Raw genomic sequence first — 24,860 nt, 5'->3', positions numbered from 1 at the left:
TCATGTCTTAGGAGTTTGCCGTATTTCTCTGTAAACAGTTTCCACACCTCAACTTGGCTCCCAACTCCACCAAACCGACAGATAGTGGCTTGAGGGAAATCTTGGCTCCTAACAGACTGCAAAGGGCCTGCCTCAGGACACATTTATACTCCCCCACCCCATCTCCTTAAAATTTATGATAAAACAAAAACAAAAACAAAAACTTACGGAAGTAGCCGCCCTGCCAAGCCTCCCAAGAAGCTCAGCGCTCATTGGATAGGGCTGCGCCCAATGGGAGACGGCGGCCTTCGCGGGTGGCTGGCGCGCTGCGCCGGCAGTTGCCGGGAAACCGTATCAAAACCGGAGAGCTCTGCTGGCGTCTTGGTAAACCGCCTGAGTTGGTGGCCGCCAGAGCGAGCGAGGGGGAGTTTCGTCGGCCGAGATGGTGAGCCTGTCGGGGGGTCTCAAAACTAGTTGGTTGTCTATTGATTTAATTCTAGTTCAGAGCCAGCCTGCTTCTAAAAATGGATTTGAAGTGCCCAATCTGAGAATAAAGTGGGAAACTCGTATTTGCTTTCAGAGACCTCAGGTGCTATTATTTAAGGGACTACTTGGTTGTCTATTGATTTAATTCTAGTTCAGAGCCAGCCTGCTTCTAAAAAAGGGTTTGAAGTGCCCAATCTGAGAATAAAGTGGGAAACTCGTATTTTTTTCAGAGACCTCAGGTGCTGTTATTTAAGGGACGCTCCTGGTGGCTTCCAGCCTTTTTTCGCATTTCTCCACAGCATATTTAATCTGCCCGGTAAAAATCTTACTTGCCACACAAGTGGAAATTTGGGAAATGTTTAAGAACCGCTGAACAAATGAGTGGAAATGAAGGTCCAGGAGAGAGCGAATGAATAAATAGCAGCGGGTTGACCTATTAAATGTATATTGGAAAAACGTGACCTTTTTAAAAACATCTTTATTGGAGTATAATTGCTTTACAGTGTTGTGTTAGTTTCTGCTGTATAACAAAGTGAATCAGCTGTGTATACATATATCCCCATATCCCCTCCCTCTTGCATCTCCCTCCCACCCTCCCTATCCCACCCGTCCAGGTGGTCACAAAGCACTGAGCTGTTCTCCCTGTGCTATGCAGCTGCTTCCCACTAGCTATCTGTTTTACTTTTGGTAGCGTATATAAGTCCATGCCACTCTCTCATTTCGTCCCAGCTTACCCTTCCCCCTCCCCGTGTCCTCAAGTCCATTCTCTACGTCTGCATCTTCATTCCTGTCCTGCCCCTAGGTTCTTCAGAACCATTTTTTTTTTAAGATTCCATATATATGTGTTAGCATATGGTATTTGTCTTTCTCTTTCTGACTTACTTCACTCCGTATGACAGACTCTAGGTTCAACCTCCTCACTACAAATAATTTCATTTCTTTTAATGGCAGAGTAATATTCAATTGTATATATGTGCCACATCTTCTTTATCGATTCATCTGTCGATGGACACTTAGGTTGCTTCCATGTCCTGGCTATTGTAAATAGTGCTGCTATGAACATTGTGGTACATGAACTCTTTTTGAATTATGGTTTTCTCAGGGTATATGCCCAGTAGTGGGATTGCTGGGTCCTATGGTAGTTCTATTTTTAGTTTTTTTAAGGAACCTCCATACTGTTCTCCATAGTGGCTGTATCAATTTACATTCCCACCAACAGTGCAAGAGGGTTCCCTTTTCTCCACACCCTCTCCAGGATCTATTGTTTGTAGATTTTTTGATGATGGCCATTCTGACTGGTGTGAGGTGATACCTCATTGTGGTTTTGATCTCCATTTCTCTAATGATTAGTGATGTTGAGCATCCTTTCATGTGTTTGTTGGCAATCTGTATATCTTCTTTGGAGAAATGTCTATTTAGGTCTTCTGCCCATTTTTGGTTTGGGTTGTTTGTTTTTTTCATATTGAGCTGCATGAGCTGTTTATATATTTTGGAGATTAATCCTTTGTCTGTTGATTCGTTTGCAAACATTTTCTCCCATTCTGAGGGTTGTCTTTTCGTTTTGTTTGTAGTTTCCTTTCCTTTGCAAAAGCTTTTAAGTTTCATTAGGTTTCATTTGTTTATTTTTGTTTTTATTTCCATTACTCTAGGAGGTGAGTCAAAAAAGATCTTGCTGTGATTTATGTCAAAGAGTGTTCTTCCTATGTTTTCCTCTAAGAGTTTTATAGTGTCCAGTCTTACGTTTAGGTGTTTAATCCATTTTGAGTTTATTTTTGTGTATGGTGTTAGGGAGTGTTCTAATTTCATCCTTCTACATGTAGCTGCAGCACCACTTATTGAAGACTGTTTTTTCTCCGTTGTATATCCTTGCCTCCTTTGTCATAGATTAGTTGACCAAAGGTGCGTGGGTTTATCTCTGGGCTTTCTATCCTGTTCCATTGATCTATATTTTTGTTTTTCTGCCAGTATCATATTGTCTCGATTACTGTAGCTTCGTGGCATAGTCTGAAGTCAGGGAGTCTGATTCCTCCAGCTCCGTTTTTCTTTCTCAAGATTGCTTTGGCTATTCGGGGTCTTTTGTGTCTCCAAACAAATTTTAAGATTTTTTGTTCTAGTTCTGTAAAAAATGCCATTGGTAATTTGATAGGGATTGCATTGAATCTGTGTATTGCTTTGGATAATATAGTCATTTTCACATTATTGATTCTTCCAATCCAAGAACATGGTATATCTCTCCATCTGTTTGTATTATCTTTAGTTTCTTTCATCAGTGTCTTACAGTTTGCTGCATACAGGTCTTTTGTCTTCTTAGGTAGGTTTATTCCTAGGTATTTTATTTGTTTTGTTGCAGTGGTAAATGGGAGTGTTTCCTTAATTTCTCTTTCAGATTTTTCATCATTAGTGTATAGGAATGCAAGAGATTTCTGTGCATTAATTTTGTATCCTGCTCCTTTACCAAATTCATTGATTAGCTCTAGTAGTTTTCTGGTAGCATCTTTAGGATTCTCTATGTATAGTATCATGTCATCTGCAAACAGTGACAGTTTTGCTTCTTTTCTGATTTGTATTCCTTTTATTTCTTTTTCTTCTCTGATTGGTGTGGCTAAAACTTCCAAAATTATGTTGAATAATAGCAGTGAGAGTGGGCAACCTTGTCTTGTTCCTGATCTTAGTGGAAATGTTTTCAGTTTTTCACTATTGGGAATGATGCTGGCTGTGGGTTTGTCATATATGGCCTTTATTATGTTGAGGTAAGTTCCCTCTATGTTTACTTTCTGGAGGGTTTTTATCATAAATGGGTGTTGAATTTTGTCGAAAGATTTTTCTGCATCTATTGAGATTACCATATGGTTTTTATCCTTCAATTTGTTAAAATGGTTTATCATATTGATTGATTTGCGTATATTGAAGAATCCTTGCACTCCTGGAATAAACCCCACTTGATCATGGTGTATGATCCTTTTAATGTGCTGTTGGATTCTGTTTGCTAGTATTTTGTGGAGGTTTTTTGCATCTCTGTTCATCAGTGATATTGGCCTGTAGTTTTCTTTCCTTGTGACATCTTTGTCTGGTTTTGGTATCAGTGTGATGGTGGCCTCCTAGAATGAGTTTGGGAGTGTTCCTCCCTCTGCTATATTTTGGAAGAGTTTGAGAAGGATAGGTGTTGGCTCTTCTCTAAATGTTTAATAGAATTCACCTGTGATGCCATCTGGTCCTGGGCTTTTGTTTGTTGGAAGATTTTTAATCACAGTTTCAATTTCAGTGCTTGTGACTGGTCTGTTTATATTTTCTATTTCTTCCTGGTTCAGTCTGGGAAGGTTGTGCTTTTCTAAGAATTTGTCCATTTCTTCCAGGTTGACATGACCAGCTTTTGAACCTCACTTTACAGCCAAATGGGAAGGGGTAGAGGGTGGAATGAGTAGGAATTCCCTCCGTAGTGGTAAAGAGCTGGGTCTATAGAGCTCAGCTGCACGTCTTTGAATTCTAGTATGGCTGTTTATTAGCTGAGGAAACTTGGGTCAAGTTGCTTTAATTTTCATGCCTCATATATAAGATGGGGAACACTAATAGTACCTGCTTCATTGATATATCATGTAGTTACCTACCACATTTGCTTTTTTATTATGATATATTTCTTTGAATTTAGGAAGGAAGCCTAAAGCCTTTCGTTTTTTACTGTTAACTATCTTCATTTCATTTGTTTCTGGGGCTACATCAATATATTAAAAAAAATTAGATCCTGGAGCACTAAAGTATGCTTTCCCCCTCCCCCCCCCCCCATTTTAGGCTTCCAGAAGGAGAACTCTGAGCTCTAGTGAAAGGCATCAGAAATTAGTAGATGTAAACTATTGCAAACAAGTGCATGTCGAGGCACTACAAAGGCTGCAGAATCAAATCAGGGACCAAATGGTGCAGAATGAGAATGATGACCGGGCTGAGCGCAAAAGGTTCCTCCGATTATTACAGAATGAACAATTTGAGTTGGATATGGAAGAGGCCATTCAAAAGGTAAGTTTTACTATTCATTTTTACATCATTTTTTTCCTTCATTTTCTCTTTGGAAACAATGAAAGCCAACTGGAATTGAGTAGAGAGACTAAGTATCAGGCAAAGGATGCCTCCCAGTGAGTCAGCCCAGTATAGTGGGAAAGAGCTGGGGTTTTGGAGCTGGACTGTGTATCTTTGAGTCCTAGTACTACTATATGTTAGCTGTGGAACCTTGGGTAGTTTGCTTTTACTTTCTCTGTCCCATCTAGAAAGTGAGAAGAATAATAGTACCTACTTCATAGGATTGTTTTAGTAATTAATCAGTTAATACAGGCAAAGCCCTTAGAATAGTGCCTGGAAGAGTAAGCACTCAGGTTTTTTTTTTTCATAAATATGAAATTCATAATTACTAACTTCCACAGTTTTGTTCACATAAGTATAATTCTGTTGCTTTCCCTAAAATTCTAAAGACAAAAATTTAAGAATACCTTTTTTGAATTTATTGAGATTAAACATGTACATTAAGCGGTAGAAAATGAACACATTTATTAGCTATGAATTTACTTGTATTTTTGATTTTTGAAATACTGCCTTGAAAAATTCAGGTATAATACGTAGGTATGTAACTACTAAGGTGTGGTGACAGTTTTTCAGTGCATATTTTAAGGGATGAGGGAGGTAGAAAAAGGGAAACCACCGAGAAAAGAAATGAGTTCTCATAAATGTGAAAAAGATGTTCTGATATTTCAGTATTTTTTGAGTGTCTGCTATATGTTCAACATTTTGTAATATATTGTGGGGAATGGCAAAACCAAGTTTTAAAAGTGGTATTCATCCTTCTGAGTTTCAAATTCCAGAAGCTTAGACATGACTTTCTAACCCTGAGCAAGAAGATCCTTGGGGATTAGATTTTTTTGCCTATTCTTTTTATTCTTATTTTTCTTTAATTTTAAAGAAAATCCCAGATATCATATCAACTCTCTCGTATACTTCAGTATACATCTTACAAAATATGGATTTATTTTTATATAGCAGCAGCATAGTGCCATTATCTTACCTGATAGAATTATCAATAAATTCAAGGTATCATTTAATACCATTCCATAATCAAATTTCTATGATTGTGTCAGAAGACTGCTTTTAGAGTTGGTTTGTTTTAATCAGATCCAAACAAGGTTTATCCAGTGTATTTGGTTATGTCAGGTCCCTTTTAATCTAAAACAACCCTTCCCTGTGCTTTTTTTGTTAACTTCATGTTTTTAACTTGTTAAAGAAGCTAGGCCAGTTGTTTAATAGGATATCCCACTTTCTGAATTTATCTATTTGCTTCCTCAGTTGTTCCTTTACTTTGTTCCGCTATCTCTTATATTTCCTCTAAATGGAAGTTAGCCCTAAGGGCAGGATTAGATTTAGGTACAACTCTTTTGGCTGTGACTCCATGGCAGTGCTATCTTTGTTATCTTATCCCACCAGCAGGCACATACTGGTGCTGATGTTGATGCTAATGTTGATTAGTGGGTTTAATGAGACAGCCTGGTTCCTCCATTGTAAAGATCCCCATCAAACTTTAATCTTTGGTTTCACCAATAAATCTTTTTCATTATTAGGGGTTGCAAAACACTGATTTTCTAATTTTGTTGTTCCTTTCACATTTAATTAGCTGCAATTCCTCTGTAAAGAACTTTCCCTCATCAACTAGCGTAATTTGGTACCCTGAGATATAGTTTTTACTGGAAAGGGAGATAAATAATTTTCAGAGTAAGAACTGGTGCCCTAGTCACTTCCATTGGTGTATGCCTATGTTGCTTTTTAAAATTTTATTTTCTTGAGCTTTGGACTTTTTCCCTTAAAAAAAATTTTTTTTTTGGAGTCATGGGCCTTTATATACTTGAATTAATTGTATTTATTATTCTTTTTCATGCTCAGATTGTCCTACATTTGGCCAGTGGATGCCCTTTTATTGCTTCTGTGTCCTTTTGACAAGGCTCCCTTTATTTGTGGTAGCTTTCTTGCTTTTTGTCAGAATACAGTGTTACAGGCTAGGGATGGTTAATTTTACGTGCCAGCTTGACTGGGCTGGGGGGTGCCCAGATATTTGGTCAGCCATTATTTTGGGTGTTTTTGGATGAGATTAGCATTTAAATTAATAGACTGAGTAAAGCAGTTTTTTTTTTTTTTTCTGTATGCGGGGCTCTCACTGTTGTGGCCTCTCCCGTTGCGGAGCACAGGCTCCAGATGCGCAGGCTCAGCGGCCATGGCTCACGGGCCCAGCCGCTCCGCAGCATGTGGGACCCTCCCGGACTGGGGCATGAACCTGTGTCCCCTGCATCGGCAGGCGGACTCTCAACCACTGCGCCACCAGGGAAGCCCGAGTAAAGCAGATTTTGAACTGAAACAATTCTTACTGAGTCTCAAGCCTGCCAGCCTTCAGGCGGGAACTACACCAGTGGCTCTCAGGCCTTTGACCTTAGACTGGAACTAAACTATTGGCTGGCTTCTGTCTCCAGCTTTCCAACTCACCCTGCGGATCTTGGGACTTGCCTGCTTCCATAATTGCTTGAGCTGATTCCTTATTATATTGTTTCTGTTTCTCTCGAAAACCCTAATACAAGGTTCATCTTGTAAATTTCTTGCTTCATACCTGGTATTGGCCATTGTACCAAGGAGTTCTATTATCATTTAGTGGAGACAATTTTGGTTTTAGGTATGCTTATTACTCTTGGGTGTTAGATATGCTTATTATATTGGTTCCAGATCTTTTCAGCAGATAGAACTTGGGCATATGCATATTTTTAACTTTTTGAGATAAGTTTAGTTTTACAGAATAGTTGCAAAAATAATACCCTTGACCTGACTTCCCTTTATGTCACCGCTAACATAATCATAGAATAATTATCAAAATGAAGAAATTAGCCTTGCCACAATACTATTAACTAAACTGTGAGATTTATTCAGATTTCATCAGTTTTTCCACTAACACCTTTTTGTTGTTGTTGTTGTTGTTCCAGTATCACAAATTGCATTTAGTTGTCAGGTGTCCTTAGTCTCCTCTAAGTCTCCTCCATTCTGTGAGTTCCTCCCTTTTTTTTTCTTTCATGACCTTGACAATTTTGAAGACTATAGTTCATTTGTTATATTAGTTTTCTGTTGCTGTGTAACAAACTTCCACAAACTTAGTGGCTTAAAACAATATCCATTTATTACCTCACAATTTCTGTAGGTCAGAAGTCCAGGCATCGTGTAGCTGGATTGTCTGCTTGGTCTCACAAGGCTGAAATCAAGGTGTTGCCTGGGATGCATTCTCATCTGGATCTTGGGGCCTCTTCTTGGCCCGTTTAAGTTGTCAGCAGAGTTCATGTTCTTGTAGTTGTAAGCCTGAAGTTTTCATCTCCCAGAGGTTGCTGACATTCCCTGCCACGTGACCCTCTCTACACATGCAGTTTACTTGCTTTCTGGTACCACAAGATGTTCCAGGCTCAGCTTATTCTTCCCTTGCCTTGGAATCAACCAGTTCTCTAAGAAGACTTGGTTCCTTTTATTGGAAAATGGTATTTAGAAACCAAGGTCTGAATGATGGACGTGTTCATTATTACTGGGGTTTTACTGCTCTACTCCCTCTAGGTGGAAAGAACTAGAAAACAAACTAGAAAATAACCATACACACACATCTGTGTTTACATTTGTGTGTCTATCTGCATGTATTTATTAATAAAAAAACCCATGAGCCTGAGTTGGTACTGCTGACTCCAATCTGCCACCACAGGGGTCATTTTAGTCTTTCTCCTTTCCTTATTTGTAATTGCATTCTCCCAACAAAAAGAAAGCTGGCTTTCATTATCTACAGTATATTTATTTATTCTTTCAACCCTAGAATACAAATAGCTTCAGAATTGCTAACCTGCACCCTTGTGAACAACAAATTTACTAACTACAATACAGACTTAGGTACAGTTCTTTGTGTCTTTAGCCTTGCAATATCTAGTCAAACTTTTTTCCAAAGTTACTTATGTCCACTCCTGCCTATCTCCTCCATTGTGGTTATTTGATTGATTTTTGTTTGGTTGGTTTTTTTGACTGATTTTTAATACAGTTAATTTGTTATAGTCTGCATTCCATTGTCCTCTCCAGTCTGATTGATTGTCCTCAATCAATCTGATTGATTTCTTTTTTTTCTAATGTTGAAATAATTACATATCCTTGGGAAGGTGCAAAGATAGTGCAGAGAGGTCCACTGTGCCCTTGGGCAGTTTCCCCCAACGGTTATATCTTACACAACTGTAATATGATATCAACCCTGTAAAATGTCATTGCTATGTTATGCGTATATATTTCTGTGTCATTTTATTACATGTGTAGATTTATGCAACCACCACCTCATTCAAGATACAGAACTAGGGCTTCCCTGGTGGTGCAGTGGTTGAGAGTCCGCCTGCTGATGCAGGGGACACGGGTTCGTGCCCCGGTCCGGGAAGATCCCACATGCTGCGGAGCGGCTGGGCCCGTGAGCCATGGCCGCTGAGCCTGCGCATCCGGAGCCTGTGCTCCGCAATGGGAGAGGTCACAACAGTGAGAGGCCCGCGTACAGCCAAAAAAAAAAAAAAGATACAGAACTATTCCATCACCACCAAGACCTTATTCATGCTACCTACCCCATTATTGTCACACACTTCCTTCAAACCCCACAATGACTGGCAATCACTAATTTGTTCTCCATCTCTATAATTTTGTTATTTCAAGAATCTTATTTTTTAAAAAAGATGTTATATAAACAGTCCTGCATGTGATTCCATACATATGTGGAATCATACGTCTATAACCTTTATTTATTTTTTTAAACATCTTTATTGGAGTATAATTGCTTTACAATTGCATTACAATGGTGTTAGTTTCTGCTTTATAACAAAGTGAATCAGCTATACATACACATGTATCCCCATACCTCCTCCCTCTTGCGTCTCCCTCCCACCCTCCCTATCCCACCCCTTTAGGTGGTCACAAAGCATCAAGCTGATCTCCCTGTGCTATGCGGCTGTTTCCCACTAGCTAGCTATTTTACATTTGGTAGTGTATATATGTCCATGCCACTCTCTCACTTCGTCCCAGCTTACCCTTCCCCCTCCCTGTGTCCTCAAGTCCATTCTCTACGTCTGTGTCTTTATTCCTGTCCTGCCCCTAAGTTCTTCAGAACCATTTTTTTTTTGTCTGTAACCTTTAGAATAGGCTTTTTTCACTCCACATAATGCTCTTGAGATTCATCCATGTTGTCGGATGTGTCAACAGTTGATTCCTTTTTATTATTAAGTAGTAGTACACAGCATGGATGTACTAGTTGATTTCATTTAAAATTTACATATTATAAAATTCGTTCTTTGTTATGTACAGTTCTATGGATTTTAGCAAATGCAGATTACTGTTTCCACCATCACAATGTCATACAAAGCAATTCATCACACCAAAAGTCCCCTCATGCTTCCCCTTTATAGTCAACCACTCACACCACCCCCCAATTCCTGGAAACAATTGATTTCTTTTTTGTCCAATAGGTTTATCTTTTCCATAGTATCATATAAATGGAATTATGTAATATGTCACCTTTTGGGTCTACTTCTTTCACTTAGCAAAACAAATTTAAGATTTTGTGTTGCATGAATCATTCATTTTAATTGCTGAATGGTATAGTAGTATTCTATTATATGGAGGTACCACAGTTTGTTTATCCATTCACAGTATGAAGTAAATTTGAGTTATTTACAGTTTTGGGCAAATGTGAATAAAACTGAATACAAACTTTTTTATGAACATAAATTTTCATTTCTCTTGGATAGATATCTGATAGTAGGATGGTTGGGTCATATGGTATGCGTAAGTTTCATTTTATAAGAAACTGCCAAATCATTTTCCACAGTTACTGCACTACTTTGCATTTCCTCAAGTAATGTATAAGAATTCCAATGGCTTTGTGTCCACAGCAGTACTTGCTGTTGCTTTTTGTTCATTGAAATTTTTATTGAGATAATTATAGATTCATATGAAGTTGTAAGAAAAATACATAAGGTTCCTATATATCCTGTACCCAATTTCTCCCAATGGTACATCTTGCAAAAGTATAGTACAATATCACAAACAAGATATCAACAGTGATGCAATTCACCAGTCTTGTTCAGATTTCCTCAGTTTTATTTGTGTGTGTGTGTGTGTGTGTTTAGTTCTATACAGTTTATAACACGTGTAGCTTTGTATATATAATACCATAGCCAAGATCCAGAGGAGTTCCATGATCACAAGGATCCCACGTTTTGTCCTTCTATGTACATACCCTTCTCTTTCTTGTCTATCCCTACCTCATCCTTAACTGTAGAAATCACTAATATGTTCTCCATTTCTATAATTTTGTCACTTAAAGAACATTACATGTACAACTCATCAGTAAAATGAGCAAAGGATTTCAATAGCCATTTCTCCCAAGAAGATATACAAGTGAGCAATAAGCCCAAAAAGCAATGCTCAACATCATTAATCATTAGGGAGATGCAAATCAAAACCACAGTGAGATAACCACTTCAGACCCACGAGGACTGCTGCAGTTGGAGGAAAAAAAAAAGGAAAATAAGTGTTGGAACCCTTGTACATTGCTGCTGGAAATGTAAAATGGTGTAGTGGCTGTACAGAACTGTTTGGTAGTTCCTCAAAAAGTTAAGCATAGTTACTATATTACATAGCAGTTACACTCCTAAGCATATGACCAAGATAATTGAAAATCTATGTCCACACAAAAACTTTTACACAAATGTTCATAGCAGCATTAATCATGATAGCCAGATAAGTGGAAACAACCCAAATGCCCATCAGCTTGTGAATGGATAAGCAAAATATGTTATATTTGTACAATTGTATATTATGCAGCCATAAAAAGGTATGCATTACTGATATGTACTGCGACATAGGTGAACGTTGAAAGCATTATGCTAAATGAAAGAAGCCAAACACAAAAAGGCCACATATTGTATGATTTCTTTTCAATGAAATATCTAGAATAGGCAGATTCACACAGATAGGAAGTAGATTAGTGGTTGAAGGGTAAGTGGAATGGTGAGTGACTGCTAACAGGTATGGGGTTTCTTTTTCGGGTGATAAAAATGTTCTGTAATGTTAAAAACTTACATCCACACACAAAACTGCACATGGATGTTTATGGCAGCTTTATTCATAATTGCCGAAACTTGTAAGCAACTAAGATGTCCTTCAGTAGGTGAATGGATAAATAATCCACAAAATAGAATATTATTATTCAGTGCTAAAATAAATGAGCTATCAAGCCATGAAAAGACATGAAAGTGAAAGAAGCCAATCTGAAAAGCTACATAATGTATGATTTCAACTATATGACATTCTGGAAAAGGCAAAACAATGCGGTTAGTGAAAAGTTCAGTGGTTTCCAGGGGTTTTGGAGAGGGTGGGATGAATAAGCAGAACAAAGAGGATTTTTAGGGCAGTGAAACTACTCTGTATGATATTGTAATGGTAGGTATATATGTCATCATACAGTTGTTTAAACCCATAGAATATATAACACCAAGAATGAACAGTAAGGTAAACTATGGACTTTGGGTGTTAATGATGTGTCAGTGTAGGTTTACTGATTGTAACAAATGTCCCCTCTGGTGTGGGATGTTGATAAGGGGCTGTGCATGTGTGTGGGCAGAGTGTTTATTGGGAACTCTGTTCTTGTCAGTTTTGCTGTGAACCCAATACTGCTCCAAATAGTAGTCTATTTAAAAAAAAAAAGTTCTGGAACTAGGTAGTGGTGTTGGTTGCACAACATTGTGAATGTACTAAAAAACTGCTGAGTCGTGAATTGTGAAATGTGAATTTTATGCTGTGTGAATTATGTTTCAGCTTTAAAATAGAACATGTTCCAAGAACATTATATAAATAGGATCAAACAGTATGTAACCTTTTGGGATTGGATTTTTTCACTCAGCATAATTCCTGGAGATTCATCCAGATTGTAGTTTGTATGAATACTCATTCTTTTTTGTTGCTGAGTGGTGTTCCACAGTATGGATATACCACAGTTTATTTGACCATTCACCTGTTGAAGGATGTCTGGGTATTTTCAGTTGGGTATTTTGAATAAATCTGCTGTAAACATTTGGGTACAGGTTTTTTTAATAAACATAAATTTTCATTTCTCTGGGAGAAATGCTTAAGAGTACAACTGTTGAGTTGTATTGTAAAATCTATTTTCCAGAGTAGCTATACCATTTTACATTCCCACCCAGTGAATAATGCTGTTTCTCACCAGCATTTGTTTTTGCTGCTACTTTTTGTTTTAGCCATTCCAGTAGGTATGTAGTGATATATAATTGTAGTTTTAACTTGAATTTCCTGATGTCTAATGATATTGAACATCTTTTCATGTGCATATTCTTTCCTAAATACAGAATTTAATCAAGTCTCTAGATCTTTCTACCATTTTATAGGAAATACAAAAGAGAAACAAGATATCCTGGTGAAGCAATCAGTCGAATTCAGAATGTGAGACATTCTGTGGGACATATGTCCTAATTTCCACAACAAATCAGTGTGCTGGTGGGGGGTAGTCTGTGAGGAGACTGTTAAAAAATAAAAGAGACTTAATAGAAATCATAACTAGATACAATATATGGACCTTGTTTGGATTTTGATTTGAACAAACCAAAAAAAAAAAGATCTTCGAGACAGCTGGGGAAATCTAAATATGGAAAAGTTATTAGACCTTACTAAGGAATTATTGTTAATTTATTTCAGTTTATTACTTGTATGGTTATATAAGAAGAAATTCTTGTCAGGTAGAGATCAATATTGAATTATTTACATGGTAATGATATATCTAGGATTTGTTTTTAAATACTCTAGTAAAAAAATATATATATAGGAAAAAGTGGGAGTGGAGTGGAAGAGTAGAGAAAAAAGATTGGCAAAATACTGATAATTTTTGAAGATGAGTGATGGCTACCTGAGGGAGTGTTTCAGTATTCTTCTTACTTTTGGTGATGTTTGAAAATTTCCATGAAAAAATGTTCAGAAAAAAAAAACATTCAGATAAAATGTTCAGAAATTTTCCGTGATAAAATGTTCAGAACATTTTCCAGATAAAATGTTCAGAAAAATTATTTATTGAAATTATATTTTGTATTTTAAAACATAAACAGTTGACTGCTCAGAAGGTACTTGTAGTTTTTTGCTATAAAACAAATTCAACCTTAATGAAAAAAAATCTGGTTCTGGGGGACAAATGACTAAAGTTATTTATTTTTTTATTTAGGCAGAAGAAAACAAAAGATTGAGGGAGCTCCAGCTTGAACAAGAAGAAAAATTAGCTATGGAATTGGCAAAACTTAAACATGAAAGTCTAAAGGATGAAAAGATGAGGCAACAAGTAAGAGAAAACAGGTATCTTGGCTTCCAAAAATTTCATTTATTTAGTCTTTTTGGCCACTTAAAAAAATTTTTTTTTTTGCATTAGGTCCTTGGTTATCTATTTTAAATATAGCAGTGTGTACATGTCAATTCCAAACTCCCAATCTACACCTCCCCTCTGCCATTCCCCCTGGTAATCATAAGCTAATTCCCTGAGTCTCTGAGTCTGTTTCTGTTTTGTAAATAAGTTCATTTGTATCATTTTTTTTAAGATTCTGCATATAAGTGATATATGATATTTGTCCTTCTCTGTCTGACTTACTTCACTTATCTTTAAACTTTTATGTAATGCTTAGCATCTGAGAGTGAGATTTCTTTCTTTATGTCATTGTACTTAGTTAATATTTTGACTAGAAATACTGCTTTAAATCCTATATATATGTTCATCTGAGAAAAGAGGTAATATTCTTAGAAATACAGTGTTAATATTTAAGGTGAAAATCAGTATCAATTCCCTCTTCTCTAAAGATAATTTTTAAAATGACCTCTTATAAAAAATAGACTCATGAATTCTACTTATAAGAAAAATCTTAGGTGATACCTAATTTAATTTTATGCCCCTACATAAATTTCCTACAGTATTTCTGGAAGGTGACTGGTCAGCTGTGGTTTAGCACGTCCAGTGACTGCCATAGGAACTTTTTCATTCAGCCCTATCTTTGAATAATCCTTTTTTCCCTATTGTTTCAAAATTAATTTCCCTGTAATATCCAGGCATTTATCTTAGTTCTGCTATCTGATTGAAAAAGAAATAAATTGAGTTTTTCTTTAGGACATCTCTTCATATTTATGAATCCACTAAACATTTCCTTCTGTAAGTTAAATGTCCCTTATTCCTTCATTTGTTCCTCAGATAACATGATTTCAAGCTTCTTTACCATCCTGGTTCTCTTCTGTAGATGTAATGTAGATTTTTAGTATTCCTTAACAAAATATTGCCCCCACAATTATGTGTAATACTCTAGGGTACTGTTTATTTTATTTAATTTTTTAAAAAATATTTATTTATTTATTTGGTTGCACCGGGTCTTAGTCGTGGCAGGCAGGCTCCTTAGTTGCAGAGCACCGGCTCCTTAGTTGCAGCATGTTGTCTTCTTAATTGTGGCATGTGGGCTTCTTAGTTGTGGCATGTGAACTCTTAGTTGTGGCATGCATGTGGGATCTAGTTCCCTGACCAAGGACTGAACCCAGGCCCCCTGCATTGGGAGCATGGAGTCTTATCCACTGCACCACCAGGGAAGTCCCTAGGGTACTGTTTAGTACTTCTAATAGTGAGACTATTAACCACATTGTTCTAGAATATGTTTCTTAATGTTGCCTCATATAGAATTACTTTTCAGTGGCAGCCTATCACACTATTGATTAAAACTCAGACTAACTAAATGCCCATTCTGTACTTATGTAGTTGAATATATTAGGAATTTACTTTGATAGTTGTTACATTTTATCTTTAACTGAGCAAGGCTTCTATAGAATATTGTATAACCCATGGATGAGCTCCAGAGATTTTGAGCCCATTAAATTATATATGTATGTTTGGCAAATGTACCCATGTGTATTTTTCTGTGTCCACAACTTTTATCACATTCTCTAAGGGATTACTAATTCTTAGAAGAAAAAAAAAGATTTAAAATTGCTGCTAATGTCTTCGTATTGCTCTAGTCTCAAACTGTCTTTTTTGATCTTAATTCTGCAATTATTGTTAGCTATCACTCACACTTTTATGTTTTCTGAAGATGAAATAAATGTTTCATATATCTTTGTCTGATTCACTGATAAAAGATTTAAATATAGGACCTATCTAGCAATTGAAGGCTAGGTGATTCAGATAAAAGCTCCCTCTCAGAGAAGACTGTCTAGAGAAAGTAAAATAATAAGATATGGGAGAGGAAGGAAACCAGAATGGTGAGCCTGGCATTTGTAGCTGCATTTCTCCTGGAAGTTTCTGCAGATGGCAAAAGTATGGCTGAGAGTAAACAAGTGAAGCAGAGCTTGGCCAGTAAGCATATAGTAAGGTGTTCAACATCATTCTACACGCTGTATGCTTAAGAGTTGTGTACTTTGGTGTATGTTTTACTTTAATAATCCAGAATTTAATTAGATTTTATTAGATAGAAACAGATGAAGAGATACTGTGCAGTTTAGTGGAAAATATCCACAATAAGCATAGAGAGACAAAAAGGTAGAAAAATACAAAAGAGAACTTAAAAGAGATAAGGGCTGTGCTGGAAAGTGCTACCACAGGCGTCCCCAACCTCTGGGCTGTGGACCAGTACCGGCCCACTCCCTTTTAGGAACCAGGCCACACAGCGGGAGGTGAGCGGCGGGCAAGTGAGTGAAGCTTCACCTGCCGCTCCCCATCGCTCACATTACCACCTCAACCATTCCCCCCACCCCTCACCCTCTGTGGAAAAATTGTCTTCCACAAGACCAGCTGGTCCCTGGTGCCAAAAAGGTTGGGGACCGCTGTTCTACCAGATGTATAATTTTCATTCTGGTAGTAGAAATGAAAGTGGATGATGCAGAAGCAGTATTCAAAGAGATACAGTCTGAGAATTTCAAAAATAAAAAAGGCATAAAGCCACAAAGACACAGTAAATAATTAAAAATACATCATGCTCATCCTAGTCAAACTTCAGAAATCTAACAATAAAGAAAATCATAAAAATCACAAAAGTAGCCACACAAAAACGACTACTGCCTTCAAAAGAGCAACAGTGAGAAGTATGACTGAACTTTGAGCAGCAACATTAGAAACTAGAAGACTGGATTTAAAGGACTGAAAGAAAATTTAGTAATCTATACATTGTGGAAAGTTTCTTCAAACATAAGGCAAAAGTCGTTCTTGAGTATTCTTTCAAATAGAGTATGTTTCCTCTCAGCAGTGTCAAAACTGCTAAGAGTTTTTAATTTTGTGCATAAGCCGTGGTAAAATTTTGACTGACATGCAGAAATGGACCATTTTCTGATCAGTGTATTCATCTGGAAATTGGCAGGTCTAAATTGAAGGAAATGTTTGCTGTGGTGCTTGAAATGTATCCAAAGTAATTAAAAATCACCTATATCATGATTAGGCTCTTTAAACTTAAAAGAAATTAATTTTTAAAACCCAGGGTAGGGCTTCCCTGGTGGCACAGTGGGTGAGAGTCCGCCTGCTGATGCAGGGGACACGGGTTCGTGCCCCGGTCCGGGAGGATCCCACATGCCGCGGAGCGGCTGGGCCCATGAGTCATGGCCACTGAGCCTGCGTGTCCGGAGCCTGTGCTCCGCAACGGGAGAGGCCACAGCAGTGAGAGGCCCGTGTACTGCAAAAAAAAAAGAAAAAAAAAAAAAACCCAGGGTAAATTTTTAAAACTCAGTGAAATTTATTTTGAAAATAATTGTTCAAGTTCAGAAGTCATGAGACTCTTTTGTATTATTTAGAACACATGATTTTTTTTAATCCAAGAAAATATTTAAAAGACAATCTAATTTTATTATAGCTTTTAACTGGAGTTGAGAAACTCACTGTCTAGTTTTATTTATTTTTTATTGGAGTAAAATTGCTTTACAATGTTGTGTTAGTTTCTGCTGTACAATGAAGTGAATCAGCTATATGTATCCCTATATCCCCTCCCTCTTGGGAATCCCTCCCACACCCCACCACCACCTATCTAGATCGTCACAGAGCACCGAGCTGACCTCCCTGTGCTATACAGCAGCTTCCCACTAGCTCTCTATTTTACACCTGGTAGTGTATTTATGTCAAACCTAGTCTTCCAATTCGTCCCACCCTCCCCTTCCCCCCCATGTCCACATGTCCATTCTCTACGTCTACATCTCTCTTCCTGCCCTACAAATAGGTTCATTTGTGCCGTTTTTCTAGATTCCACATATATGTGTTAATATACGATATTTTTTTCTCTTTCTGGCTTACTTCACTCTGTATGAGAGATTCTAAGTCCGTCCACATCTCTACAAGTGACCCAGTTTCGTCCATTTTCATAGCTGAGTAATATTCCATTGTATATATGTACCACATCTTCTTTATCCATTCATCTATTGTTGGACATTAAGGTTGTTTCCATGTCCTGGCTATTGTAAATGGTGCTGCAGTGAACATTGGGGTACATGTGTCCTTTTGAATTATGTTTTTCTCAGGGTATATGCCCAGTAGTGGGATTGCTGGGTCGTATGGTAGTTCTATTTTTAGATTTTTATGGAATCTCCGTACTGTTCTCCGTAGTGGCTGTGTCAATTTACATTCCCACCAACAGTGCAAAAGGGTTCCTTTTTCTCCACATCCTCTCCAGCATTTATTGTTTGTAGATTTTTTGATGATGGCCATTCTGACTGGCATGAGGTGATGCCTCATTGTAGTTTTGATGTGTATTTCTCTAATAATTAGTGATGTTGAGCAGCTTTTCATGTGCCTCTTGGCCATCTGTATGTCTTCTTTGGTGAAATGTCTGTTGAGGTCTTCTGCCCATTTTTTAATTGGGTTGTTTGTTTTTTTGATACTGAGCTCCATGAGCTGTTTATATATTTTGGAGATTAATCCTTTGTTAGTTGCTTCATTTGCAAATATCTTCTACCATTCTGAGGGTTGTCTTTTCGTCTTGCTTATGGTTTCCTTTGCTGTGCAAAAGCTTTTAAGTTTCATTAGGTCCCATTTGTTTATTTTTGTTTTTATTGCCATTTCTCTAGGAGGTGGGTCAAAAAACATCTTGCAGTGGTTTATGTCAAAGAGTGTTTTCCCCTAAGAGTTTTATAGTGTCCGGTCTTACATTTAGGTCTTTAATCCATTTTGAGTTTGTTTTTGTCTATGGTGTTAGGAAGTGTTCTAATTTCATTGTTTTACATGTAGCTGTCCACTTTTCCCAGCACCACTTATTGAAGAGGCTGTCTTTTCTCCATTGTATGTTCTTGCCTCCTTTGTCATAAATTAGGTGACCATATGTGCATGGGTTTATCTCCAGGCTTTCTATCCTGTACGATTGATCTGTATTTCTGTTTTTGTGCCAATACCATACTGTCTTGATTACTGTAGCTTTGTAGTATAGTTTGAAGTCAGGGAGACTGATTCCTCAGCTCCGTTTTTCTTTCGCAAGATTGCTTTGACTATTTGGGGTCTTTTGTGTTTCCATACGAATTGTAAAATTTTTTGTTCTAATTCTGTGAAGAATGCCATTGGTAGTTTGATAGGGATTGCATTGAATCTGTCAATTGTTTTGGGTAGTAGAGTCATTTTCACAATATTGTTTCTTCCAATCCAAGAACATGGTATACTTCTCCATCTGTCTGTATCCTCTTTTTGCATCTATGTTCATCAGTGACATTGGTCTGTAATTTTCTTTTTTTGTAGTATCTTTGTCTGGTTTTAGTGTCAGGGTGATGGTGGCTTTGTAGAAAGAATTTAGGAATGATCCTCCCTCTGCAATTTTTTGGAAGAGTTTGAGAAGGATAGGTATTAGCTCTTCTCTAAATGTTTGATAGAATTTGCCTGTGAAGCCATCTGCTCCTGGACTTTTGTTTGCTGGAAGATTTTTAATTACAGTTTCATTACTTGCGATAGGTCTGTTTATATTTTCTATTTCTTCCAGATTCAGTCTTGGAAAATTGTACCTTTCCAAGAATTTGTCCATTTCTTTGTGGTTGTTCATTTTCTTGGCATATAGTTGTTTGTAGTAGTGTCTTAGAATCCTTTGTATTTCTGCAGTGTCAGTTGTGATTTCTCCTTTTTCATTTCTAATTTTATCAATTTGTGTCCTCTCCCTTTTTTTCTTGATGAGTCTGGTTAAGGGTTTATCAATTTTTTTTAACTTCTCAAAGAACCAGCTTTTAGTTTTATTGATCTTTGCTATTGTTTTCTTTGTTTCTATTTCATTTATTTCTGCTCTGATCTTTATGAATTCTTTCCTTCTGCTGACTTTGGGTTTTCTTTGTTCTTCTTTCTCTAGTTTCTTTAGGTGTAAGTTAGATTGTTTATTTGAGATTTTTCTTGTTTCTTTAGGTGAAATTGAATTGCTATAAACTTCCCTCTTAGAACTGCTTTTGCTGTGTCCCATAGATTTTGGGTTGTGTGTTTTCATTTTCATTTGTTTCTATGTATTTTTTTATTTCTTCTTTGATTTCTTCAGTGATTTCTTGGTTGTTTAGCAGTATACTGTTTAGCCTCCATGTATTTGTGTTTTTTACAGTTTTTTTCCTGTAATTGATTTCCAATCTCATAGCATTGTGGTCAGAAAAGATGCTTGATGTGAGTTCAATTTTCTTACATTTTCCGAGGCTTGATTTGTGACCCAGGATGTGATGTATTCTGGAGAATGTTCCGTGTGCACTTGAGAAGAAAGTGTATTCTGACACTTTTGGGTGGAATGTCCTATAAATATCAATTAAATCTATCTGGTCTGTTGTGTCATGTAAAGCTTGTGTTTCCTTATTTTCCGTTTGGATGATCTGTACGTTGGTTAAGTGGGGTGTAAAGTCCCCTACTATTATTGTGTTACTGTCGATTTCCCCTTTTACGGTTGTTAGCATTTACCTTATGTATTGAGGTGCTCCTATGTTGGGTGCATAAATATTTATAATTGTTATATCTTCTTCGTGGATTGATCCCTTGATCATTTTGTAGTGTCCTTCCTTGTCTCTTTTAACATTCTTTATTTTAAAGTCTATTTTATCTGATATGAGTGTTGCTGCTCCAGCTTTCTTTTGATTTCCATTTGCATGGATTATCTTTTTCCATCCCTTCTCTTTCAGTCTGTATGTGTCCCTAGGTCTGAAGTGGGTCTGTTGTAGACAGCATATATGGGTCTTGTTCTTGTGTCCATTCAGCCAGCCTGTGTCTTTTATTTGGAGCACTTAATCCATTTACTTTCAAGGTTATTACTGATATGTATGTTCCTATTACCATTTTCTTAATTATTTTCATTTTGTTTTTGTGGGTCCTTTTCTTCTCTTGTGCTTCCCACCTAAAGAAGTTCCTTTAGCATTTGTTATAAAGCTAGTGTGGTGGTGCTGAATTCTCTTAGCTTTTGCTTGTCTGAAAAGCTTTTGATTTCTCTGTCAAATCTGAATGAGATCCTTGCTGAGTAGAGTAATCTTGGTTGTAGGTTTTTCTCTTTCATCACTTTAAGTATATCCTGCCACTCCCTCTGGCCTGCAGAGTTTCTGCTAAAAAATCAGCTGATAACCTTATGGGGATTCCTTTGTATGTTATTTTTTGCTTTTCCCTTGCTGCTTTTAATATTTTTTCTTTGAATTTAATTTTTGTTAGTTTGATTAATATGTGTCTTGGTATGTTTCTCCTAGGGTTTATCCTGTATGGGACTCTCTGCACTTTCTGGATTTGGGTGACTATTTCCCTTCCCATGTTAGAGAAGTTTTCTGCTATAATCTCTTCAGATATCTTCTCAGACGCTTCCTTTTTCTCTTCTTCTTCTGGTACCCTTATAATTCGAATATTGGTGCATCTAATGTTGTCCCAAAGGTCTCTGTGATTGTCTTCAGTTCTTTTCATTCTTTTTTCTTCTGTTCCTCGGCAGTTATTTCCACCATTCTGTCTTCCAGCTCACTTATTTGTTCTTCTGCCTCAGTTTTATGTTATTGATTCCTTCTAGTGTATTTTTCATTTCAGTTATTATGTTGTTCATCTATGTTTGTTTGTTCTTTAGTTCTTCTAGATCTTCTTTTTTTTTTTTTTTTTTTGTATTATGTGGGCCTCTCACTGTTGTGGCCTCTCCCGTTGCAGAGCACAGGCTCCGGACACACAGTCTCAGCGGCCATGGCTCACGGGCCCAGCCACTCCGCGGCATGTGGGATCTTCCCGGACCGAGGCACGAACACATGTTCCCTGCATTGGCAGGCGGACTCTAAACCACTGCGCCACCACGGAAGCCCTCTTCTAGATCTTTGTTAAACATTTCTTGTATTTTCTCAATCTGTGCCTCCATTCTATTTCTGAGATTCTGGATCACCTTTACTGTCATTACTCTGAATTCTTTTTCAGGTAGCTTGCCTATTTCCTCTTCACTTATTTGGTCTTATAGGTTTTTACCTTGCTCCCTCATCTGTGACATTTTTTCGTTGTCTTATTTTATTTTATTTTTTGATGGGTGGGATTGTGTTCCTGTTTTACTGGTTTTTGGCCTGAGGCTTCCAGCATTGGAGTTTGTAGGCTGTTGGGTAGAGCTGAGTCTTGGTGCCGAGGTGAGGACCTCGGGGTGACCTCACTCTGATGAATATTCCCTGGGGTCTGAGGTTTTCTGTTAGTCCAGTGGTTCAGACTTGGAGCTCCCACAACAGGAGCTCTGGCCTAACCCTCTGCTCATGAACCAAGATCCCACAACCCACGTGGGGCGGCAAAAAAAAAGGAAGAAGAAGAATAAAAGGAGCAGAACAATAACAGAGTAAAAAATAAGATTAGAAAACTAACAGATATGTTAGAAAGAATAAAAAAATAAAAATATAGATGAAACAACAACCAGAAGCTAAAACAGAACTACAATAGTAAAAAAGAGGAGAGGAAAGAAACAAAAAAAAGCCAGAAAAGGCCTTGGCTGTGTGGGGGGGTGGGGCTTAGGCAGGGGTGGGGTTTATGTGGTGGGCAGGGCCTATGCTTAGGACCCACAGGGCCGGAAAAGACCCTGGGTGGCTTGTGAGGCTTAGGCTCAAGGCAGCAGGAGGGACCCAGGAGTGCCTCTGGCCTTGGAGGTCAGAGCACCAGGTCCAGGACCCCAGCAGGCTCACTGGGCCCTAGTGGGTGGGGGGAATGCAGGGTGCTTTCCCCCGCATCCTCCGATCCTAGAGGTCCCCTCCCTGTTGGCCTCTCTTCTTCTTTCCCCTCACCTCCCTCCTGTGCCCCTAGGAGCCACGTGGCCAGAGGGAGCCCCAGAAGGCAGGGGACCAGACCTGGAAGCCCAACAGGCTTCCCGAGGCTTAGTGGGTGGGGGAAATGCCCTCCGCCCCTCCCCTATTCCTCCAATCCCAGAGGGCCCTCCTATCTGCCTCTCCTCCTCTTACCCCCCTTCTCCCTCCATCCTATGCCCCTAAGACCGTCACAACCCGACAGGGCCCGGGAGAATGGAGGACCAGGCCCGGGAGCCCAGCAGGCTTCCTGGGCCATAGTAAGCAGGGGAAACACCCTCCATGCCTTCCCTGATCCTCTGATCTTGGAGGGCCCCTCCCTGTCCACCACTCCTCTTCTCTGCTCAGTCCCGCCCCCCATCTCCCTCCTATACCCCTAGGACCAACGTGGCCCGGAGGGGGCCTTGGAAGGCGGAGGACCCGGCTGGGGAGCCCGGCAGGCTTCCTGGGGCCCGATTAGGCAAGGGAAACTCTAGGCGTGCTCCCACTGATATCTGAGCCCCTGAGGGTCCCTCCAGGCATGGGAACCGCTCCCCGCTCCCAGCCACCACGTCTCCTCCCCCCTCACTCCCCCCACGTCCTACCCATTGCTCAGGGGGTACTTCTCATCTCCTTGGGCGTCTAGGTCCCCCACTAGCGTGTGGCAGGCGCCCTAGTTGTGGGGAGACGTGAACTCCATGTCTTCCTACACCGCCATCTTGACTGCCCCCACCACTGTCTAGTTTTAGAAATCCTATTTTAATTGTAGCATTAATAATTATAATTAGTTGTACAATTAGTTATAATTATTTACAGTTATTACAACTAATTGTATAATTATGACCATACAATTTATAATTATTAAATAATAGCAATTTATATTTATTATATAGCTAACACATAGCTTTATGAAAGAAAAAATAAGTACCTTGTTTATAACTTGTATTTAAGTTCAGCAAAAACTATCTCAAAGAAGAGACAGTCTGCCCTTATTAAATGTACAACTAGTTCCTTGCTGATGCCAGTACTATTATATTACATTTCTGACTGATAATCAATATGTTAATTATTAAAATAAATAAGATGGCTTAAAAAAATAACATTTTCAGTCAAACAAAATAGAGAATTGATCACGATAACCCTGCATTAAAGGAAATACTAGCAGTTGTTCTTCAGGTAGAAGAATAAAAATGATCCCAACATTAATCTCAAAACTTCAGGGAGGAAAATGCGTAGTAAGTCTAGGTGAAATATGAATCTGTAAATCACTTATTGTAATGTCTTTGGGATTTAAAATATATAAATAGTTAAAAATGTAACAAACCATAACAAAAGTGAGGTAGGAAGTACATACATGGAGTTAAAGTGGTCAAGAATCTCTCATTGTTTGGTAAAAAATGGACAAATTTTATCAGACTTGAAACAAACATGTAATCTCTGTAATACAAATTTGGAAAAGAATATACAATTAACAAATTAATAGAGGGAAAAATGTGATAATAAAGAATGATGAGGCTGTGCAGAAAAGAGTTGACATAGCACACTTGAGGCTAATTTCCTCAGATAGCCCTGCTTTGCAAGTTTGTTCCTTGGCTGGCATCTGGAAACTTGGATTTCAAGAAGGTTCCCATCACTCTATGATAAGAGTGCCTAATTGTTTGGAAAAACAGTATGGTTCATTCTGAACTCTGTTCCTTCTGGTAGTCGTAATTTTGGTACTTGGTAGGCAGAGGGTACATGCATGACTAGCCCCTAATGAAAATCTTGGGCCCTAAGTCTCTAGCGAGCTTTCCTGGTAGACAATTCTCACATGTTGTCACAACTTATTGCTGGGGGAATTAAGCGTCTCCTGTGTGACTCCACTGGGAGAGGACTTTTGGAAACTTGCAGCTGATTTCCTCTAGACTTTGCCGACATGCTTTTTTTCCTTGTCGATTTTGCTCTGTATTTCACTGTGATAAATCATATGCATGAGTATGACTATATACTAAGTCCTGTGAGTCCTCTGAGTGAGTGATGGAACCCAGTGTGGGGGTGGTCTTGGGGACTCCAAACATAGAGACAAAAAGAAGAGAAGAGAGAACACAGAACAGGTAAGACAAATAGAAAGAATATATTAA

General features: G+C 38.2%; 1 protein-coding gene across 1 annotated transcript in view; it reads left to right on the top strand.

Moving 5' to 3' along the window:
- Positions 1 to 288: 288 nt before the first annotated feature.
- MNS1 (meiosis specific nuclear structural 1) overlaps positions 289 to 24,860 on the top strand; it is a 55,609-nt gene continuing 31,037 nt past the window's right edge. The window contains exons 1-3 of the mRNA XM_067747760.1: positions 289 to 424; positions 4,252 to 4,473; positions 13,760 to 13,887. Coding sequence (XP_067603861.1) covers positions 422 to 424; positions 4,252 to 4,473; positions 13,760 to 13,887 — 353 coding nt within the window. The 5' untranslated portion in view covers positions 289 to 421. The remainder of the gene's footprint in view (positions 425 to 4,251; positions 4,474 to 13,759; positions 13,888 to 24,860) is intronic.

The sequence above is a fragment of the Pseudorca crassidens genome, chromosome 1 (assembly GCF_039906515.1).
Source record: "Pseudorca crassidens isolate mPseCra1 chromosome 1, mPseCra1.hap1, whole genome shotgun sequence".
In the NCBI taxonomy this organism is placed as follows: domain Eukaryota; kingdom Metazoa; phylum Chordata; class Mammalia; order Artiodactyla; family Delphinidae; genus Pseudorca; species Pseudorca crassidens.
This window is presented reverse-complemented; position numbering and strand designations above follow the sequence as displayed.